The sequence below is a fragment of the Chaetura pelagica genome, unplaced genomic scaffold, assembly GCF_000747805.2.
Source record: "Chaetura pelagica isolate M959 unplaced genomic scaffold, ChaPel_1.0 scaffold266, whole genome shotgun sequence".
NCBI lineage: Eukaryota > Metazoa > Chordata > Aves > Apodiformes > Apodidae > Chaetura > Chaetura pelagica.
Genome location: NW_009953799.1, coordinates 1,178,956 through 1,186,667, shown reverse-complemented (window position 1 = coordinate 1,186,667; position 7,712 = coordinate 1,178,956). Strand labels below are relative to the sequence as shown.

At 38.3% G+C, this 7,712-nt stretch overlaps 1 protein-coding gene across 1 annotated transcript in view; it reads right to left on the bottom strand.

Moving 5' to 3' along the window:
• CRLF2 (cytokine receptor-like factor 2) overlaps positions 1-7,511 on the bottom strand; it is an 18,609-nt gene extending 11,098 nt beyond the window's left edge. The window contains exons 1-5 of the mRNA XM_010001192.1: positions 7,436-7,511; positions 4,307-4,418; positions 3,404-3,576; positions 1,935-2,074; positions 1,108-1,270 (exon numbers count right to left, since the gene is read on the bottom strand). Of these exons, the coding sequence (XP_009999494.1) occupies positions 1,108-1,270; positions 1,935-2,074; positions 3,404-3,576; positions 4,307-4,418; positions 7,436-7,511 (664 nt within the window). The remainder of the gene's footprint in view (positions 1-1,107; positions 1,271-1,934; positions 2,075-3,403; positions 3,577-4,306; positions 4,419-7,435) is intronic.
• Positions 7,512-7,712: the final 201 nt, after the last annotated feature.

The following is a 7,712-nucleotide window of genomic DNA, read 5'->3' as shown; positions in this document are numbered from 1 at the left end:
CCTGGTAGACAGGAGGATGACCATGAGCCAGCAATGTGCCCTTGTGGCCAAGAAGGCCAATGGCATCCTGGGGTGCATTAGAAAGGGTGTGGTTAGTTGGTCGAGAGAGGTTCTCCTCCCCCTCTATTCTTCCATTTTGAGGCCACATCTGGAATATTGTGTCCAGTTCTGGGCCTCTCAGTTCCAGAAGGACAGGGAACTGCTTGAAAGAGTCCAGAGCAGAGCCACAAAGATGATTAGGGGAGTGGAACATCTCTCCTAATGAGGAAAGGCTGAGGGAGCTGGGTCTCTTGAGGTTGGAGGAGACTGAGGGGTGACCTCATCAATGTTTACAAATATGTAAAGGGTGAGTGTCAGGGAGATGGAGTTAAGCTTTTTTCAGTGATGTCCAGTGATAGGACAAGGGGTAATAGATGCAAACTGGAGCACAGGAGGTTCTATGTAAACATCAGAAAAAACTTTCCTGTGAGAGTGACAGAGCCCTGGGACAGGCTGCCCAGAGAGGTTGTGGAGTCTCCTTCACTGGAGACATTCAAACCCACCTGGACACGTTCCTGTGTGATGTGCTCTGGGTGACCCTGCTCTGGCAGGGGGGTTGGACTGGGAGATCTTTCAAGGTCCCTTCCAACCCCTAGGATTCTGTGATTCTGTGATATGAACATCAGACTGCCATGACCTTGGGTCAACTGGATGTACTTTCAAAAGAAACTGCCTTCAGAAATGGGGGATCAAAGATTTCCTTAGGGCTCAGGTTTGAAGTCCACATACCATATGGGGACACACGGACGCATAGAAACACAGACACAGGAACATACATGCCATGAATCACATGGCTGTCATTGGTAGACCCTAGACTTTGTTGTAACTAAAATAATAACCCTCTTAACTTTGATGATTATGACATAAATTGTTAGTGTTATGGGCCATCAGGAACAAAGTGGACAGGAGTTAAACGTGGGCAATTAGACATACACATGAACTTTCTTTCATAACAGAAGATAGAGCACAACTGGGCAACATTAATATACTGGATGCTCCCAGCCTCTTTTGCCGTCAGTCCTTCCCCATTTGTACTTAGACAACACATGAAGGTAGCACAGCTGTTACCTAATAATGTGCCATTCATCCAAAAGGTTTCTGCTTCCCAGTCACTGCTGTAATTAACTACATTGCAGTAGGGTACTAGCCTCTTCAGTCTGACCCGGAAAGAGTAGCAGTTCCTTGGATTAAAGCCTTGCTCTCCAACACTGCAACACTTAGAAGTTCTGGACTGAGAAGGAAGGTGCATCATCATTAATTCTGGATTGCAAGCAGTGCTTCAGAAAGCTACACTCAACCCAAACCTCAGAACTGCATTTCAGCTTCATTGCATTTGTTTTTTTGACTGACTCTTCACTCTTCATAGCCATTCTTCACTATCTGATATTGATTTGCAGGTTATAGCAATCTTTACATAGTTCACCTGTGCATGTTCAATCCACAAAATTTTTTACCAGTTGTATTTGAGACTGCAAAGGTTTAGGTAAATTAAATAATATTTAGAAACTCTAAGGAGCTAACTTTAGAAAAAATAAAAATACTATGTGATCTCTTTTCTAACATTCTATTTAATTTTTTTCCCCCCTTTTTCTCTCTTCTTTTAACTCCATTCTGCTTTCTGCTTTCGTGTTCCAAAACTCTTTTGTTCTGAATTTATGACCTTTCCCTTAGATTGTCCTCAGCTCTTTGGGTGGCAACAAGACATAACTCCAAAAAGAAATTATTTCTGGCATGGTAGGGATCCAGGATCCTAAAAATATAACTGTTTTCTGCTACCAGCTATATTTGAAAATATAGGATGGGAGAACAATTTGAAAACAATTCTATTTTACAGTCTGTGGAGATGCTACTTTAGCTTTTTCCAATTTTGGTAAAAAATGTCATGTCCAACTCACTTGCCAGTCTTTGTCAAACTTGCTTTTGTATTGAAGCTCAAGTCGCAAGCACTTCACAGCTCTGTCTGGTTTATTACAGCTTACTGTAACAGTGTCCTCTTTCCAGAAGAAGGTCACATTTTCAGGTCTATTAGGTTTTACTAAGGAGAAGAAAAACAAATCATTATATAGTCTCTCAAGAGGAAGTACTTTGCCCATAAAATCACTGTTAGTTCTTCCTTGTCTCAATGTTGGTCTGAGTACTGAGTGAAGAAGGTGGGTTTTCTTCTTAGAGGACACACTTTTGTAGCTTACGTAGAAGGAAGGAAGGAAGGAAGGAAGGAAGGAAGGAAGGAAGGAAGGAAGGAAGGAAATGAAAGAGGCTTCTTCATTGAAAAGGGACAACACATATTGGTAAAATTGCAAGATATTCTCAAAGGAAGGAAGGAGGGAAGGAAGGAGGGAAGGAAGGAGGGAAGGAAGGAGGGAAGGAAGGAAGGAAGGAAGGAAGGAAGGAAGGAAGGAAGGAAGGAAGGAAGGAAGGAAGGAAGGAAGGAAGGAAGGAAGGAAGGAAGGAAGGAAGGAAGGAAGGAAATGAAAGAGGCTTCTTCATTGAAAAGGGACAACACATATTGGTAAAATTGCAAGATATTCTCAAAGTTAGATGTTTTCAACCTTATTAATAAATTCTAATAATTTATTTGGAATATTTTTTCCAGATAATTCTGCATTGTATATTTTCTGTGTGATTTTTATTGGAAAATATTCCTCTACTTTAAACGTTGTAACTATATGTGATTCCAGAAGATTTTGATAAACTGTTGCCACACTAAATGTGGAATTTGTATTTGGGGACAGAAGGGATTTAATAAAAAGAGGAACATTGTGTCTGAACTAGTAGGAAGATGTATTGTCTACACTGTCAGACTCTACCAGAGCCACTTAGCTGGTTTCTGTTGACATATGATGATGGGTTTATGACTGACTCTTCAGTGATAAGTAGTTTGCTGCCTCACATCCCATGGAAGATGGCAAAAGAGTGGAAGGTTGAAAACACAAGAAAGATCACACAGTCAGAGCTAAGACAAGAAGTTATCAATTTTTATTCATTTTACTGACATGCATAGTGAGGAGGCCTGCACTAGACTGAGTACACCTATGCATTTTAGTATTTTCATTCTGATTTTGAAACTGCATTTTGGGACAATTCTGACTGTCCCATGCAGTCTCACTTAGCAACAGCTGCACACAGGCTTTTATAACTACTGTTGTCAGCAAAGGATTAAAATCAGCAAAATATTTCTAGTTTGGTTTTGGCACACAGACTAACACCATTTTATGCACCAATATCATAGAATCATACAGAATCACAGAATCTTGTGGGTTGGAAGGCATCTTAAAGATAACTGATTTCTTCTCAAACTGAGGACAGATAGAAAACCAATGAAGACATTAGGGCTACGGAAGTAGTTGTGATTTTTCATACTTACTATAAAAATCAGATTTTAGACTTTTAGAAAAAAGCTCTTCACTTCCATTGCTGTTCCTGATAGAGATGGCAAGGGTGGGTCCTTCTGTCTTAAAAAGACATCCAGAATTATAGTCTTGATCAAATAAATAGGTAGGACACGGCTTCCAAACTTTGTGCTTGCCTTCATCAAATCTATAAAATAAAACTGATTAATGAGACGCTCCACCAGTTAACACAAGTTAATTCCTTTTTGTTATTGTTCTTTCTTGTTTATTTTTCTTTTTCAAAAGGGAAACCTGAGCATGGAATTTCCTAAAGAGGCAGACTTTATAGTGATGTGTGGAAATTCATTACCTAAACCCCATTCACTTTCCAGCCCTGGGTTTTGAGACAGTCTGAAATGTTCAAGTTTCCTTCATGTTGCTGTTATTGTTGTTGTTTTCTAATACAAGAATAATTTACTCAAACAGATATTTTCATGAACCTGTTTCCAAATTGTACTGCTGAAAGTTTTTTCACATATAGCACTCAGAAAGAAAAGGGAAGAACAAGCACTATGACTGTTTTAACCAAAGCATTTACTTTCTGCTCATCAGTAGTGACATCACTTATTCAGGAAAATATACACACATATGTAGAAAAAACACTTTCAATAGTGTAATTAGCATTAGGGTTTAGAACAACGACAGAAGAGAAACGAAACTTTCATACAACATCTGTTGTGACTGACTATCCAGCAGGCTTATTGATTTGTACACTTCTGTAGCAGATTGTGTATACAAAAAGGTTTCATGATGGGTGATTAACAAATGTTAAAAGCATTTTCAGGTACAGTTCACAAAAGACTCAAATGGCTTTAAATACTTCATCCTCCCAAAGTAAATCCATTCAGAAGGGCAGAATAGGCATTGTCAATACTTACGTATAAGAAAATGACACATTCTCACTGGGAAATAGTTCTCTTGCTGCCCATGTGATCTGCATCTTCTCATTATTGAAATTGATTATTGTGGTGCTGATGGCTTCTTTCCAACCTGTCCAGGACATTGACAGAGAATACAATTTCATCAGTGAGTATTTAAAGCATCCCTTGACATTGATAGGCAATCAGTATTTCAAAGATACGTATGCAATAGACTCAGATCATCACAGAATAAGAAGACATAAGGATATCTAAAAGGAAGGAAACAGAGTAAAATGACCTAGACAGGTTGAAAATAACATTACAAAATAGCAAAAGGAAAGCATGCACAGCAAAACCACAGAGCTCCCCATGGTCCCTGCACCAAAAGGTGTAGATTTGTTCACATGTATGCAATGCATAGGGTCTATACCTCGAGGCTGACTATCCTCATAATACTTTCTAAGGTCTTTCTGCTAAGGAAAACTATTGGGAAAATAATGGCAGGTAGAGCTTGTGTGTAAACTGCCAAATGTTTACAGTAAGAAACTGGTGATGAACACCACAGGTCAAGACCAGGTCAAGAACCATAGGAACCCAGAGAAGATCAGTGTAAGTAGGTGCACTTCATATTTGAACTATGTGTCTCTGGCCAATTCCACCTTACAGACAAGCAAGATCATTTAATGTCACCTAACTGCAAGCAGATAGTATTTCCTCTCCTGACCTTCTCCTTGTTATAGCTCTTGATAGGGACACAGGCATTTTCATAGAATCATAGAACTCTGTGTCTGTCAGGATTCTGCAATTGGGCACTGAAGAGAAATCTGACATTGAACCACTGAGAAATTAAGAAGGCAGAAGGATTAGAAATTGCACTATATGTCAAGAGGAAGCACAAAATATTTATTTTGCGTTCTATAAGATGCAAAATTAGAATAATAATATTCATTATTAATAACAATTATTATAAGAAAATGTATAATGCAGATCAGCAAGAAACGACTTGAAGGTAAAAATCTGCAGGCTGCTGTCTCCAGACATGAAGTGCCTGCCACTAAAAACTTTTGCTGGAGTATTTCTGCCTAACAGGATAGTAGAGGATTTTAGCTTTGATTGCTTTCTTCTCTCACAGAGAAGTCAGTGTTATTACACACTGAATCAAAACCAGAGCTTCAGGACCTAAAAAGCTATCATAAAATGGAATTTAATCTGCCAGTTCTACCTCTGTTGCAAAAGACTACTTCGCTCTGTTTTCTGAACTCCTCAAGCCATTTTCTAAGTCCCCTCAAGAGGTCTAAGACACGATCTTATCTTTGAAGCTACTAAGAAATATGATGGTGAGGTGCCTAACAGTGCATTCTTGACCTGCAACAGGACTAGCACATTTTTATCTTTTGTTGGGCTCCACACAAGTCTTTAACCTCACAGGCACTGCTGGGCACCTAGCTCTTGTTAGGACAGAGAAGCATGGAAAATTCCACTATGGTTTCTGGAGAAAGTACTTTTACAGGGGAAAAAACCCCAAATTTTCTTGAGTAATAAATCATACAGACACCACCATGAGCAAGAATATGAGTGAATACATTCCACCTCCAAGCCACTTTTCAAAAGTTTATTATTGAGAAAAAATGCTGGTAGGGGGGAACATTGTAAAAAGGCTGAATGTCATGGAACAGATCAAACAGAGAAAAGGGAGAGGCAGAATGTCAAGCTACAAAGATAACAGAATGGAACATGCATGTACTGGAACAGTTGCAACCTCATTGAAACATGACAAAGAAGAAAAACCACTTTTGATTTTCTTACACTGATGAAACCTGATAAGTAACCACATGTTGAACTTCCACATATTGCACCACACTGTGTAGAAACTACTGGAGAACAAGACCCAGATCTGAGCCTGAGGTCCTTAGTTACCCTTAATATTGCTGATTTGTAAGAACAGCTTCATTTCATTTGTAGAAACACACTTAGGCAACAGTGAAACTCCTTGTGCACAAGACTGCTGAATTCAATGCACAGGACAGAGATTGGATATAAAATCTCTTTTCAAAAAAAAGAAACAAGATGATGAGAGAGTTTTCAATAGACATTTTGAGTCAAGGCATATTCCTTCGAGCATGATTATTATAATCCATCAAACTAAGTGGTTGTTTGGTGTGTTTTTTTCAGAAGATCACCAACCATTGCTAGATATCATGTCACTTTGCATCAGATAAGCACCAGAAATGTAATTTTCAACTTTTGTTCTACTAAGTCATGGCATCAGTACAGCATGGGTATGGGTGGTTGCAACCTCTGGACAGGGAAGAATCAGATCACCTCACAGGAGAGCCAGTAACTCACAGGAGTAATTCATACTGGGGAATCAGGTGGTGCTGCATTGCTGAACATGGTACTTACCTTACCTGCGTACAGCAAAATAGAGAGGTGATTTATAGGTTGATAAGATGTGAGCATAACTTTAAAGTCTTTCTTTCTCCTTACAAAGTGGAAATTAACAAGACTGAAGATCAAAATATCGGTCTATGTATTGGGCTTTATGTTTGTTTTCTGTAAAAATCCATTTATTTTTGGACAAGCTGTAAGGAAGACATTGCAGACAAACACATGAAATAGAAATTTCCTCAATTTTGGGTAGCCAAATAGACAGTCTTTAATGTTTTTATTAAATTTGCTTTTTAATAGTAGTTTTATCTTGATACTTTCTCAGGCACAAGATATTGCTGGATATTTTCCCATCATGTCCATTCTTCCAAAATATTAAGTGCTAAAGTCTTACCTGGAATTTGTTATATCCATCTCTGTGCATTGTGAAGAGTAATCTTTTTTGGATGCTGTCTACTCTGTTATAACCTATGCCTTAGACAGTAAGTAGTCCTGCTTAAAGAACAGACAAAAGCTTAACAAGTTGTGCCCTGGTTTTTAATTAGAAAATATTAATAGAAATATGTTCTTATTACCATAATTACTGTTTTTCTTTAAGGATCCACTTTCATATCTGCTGGATATGAATTTATATTTGTTGGATTCTTTTCAGAAAAAAAAAAATACTGAATATTGTAACACGTGAGACAAAGTACACAGAGAAATACTGCTAACTAATGTATCAATTGCTTAAATAAATATCTATGAATTTGAACTTACCAGGAGATTGTGTATGAGAAGCCACCAGGTTCCCCAGAGTGAAGATCATGGAACATGCTTGGAAAATAAGGTTCATGGTTGTAATGACACAACAGCCTGTGAAGAGACGAGTATTTGAAATCTCTGGACTTTACCATTTGATCTCTTTATACCAGATGCTGGAGGGAACTGGAGGAAATTACTACAGGAAAGAAAAAATTAACATATCTCTACTTTTAAACAAATCAGAATTGCAGGATTTCTGAATGCACACCTTCTTCATACTGTGTTAAAGAAA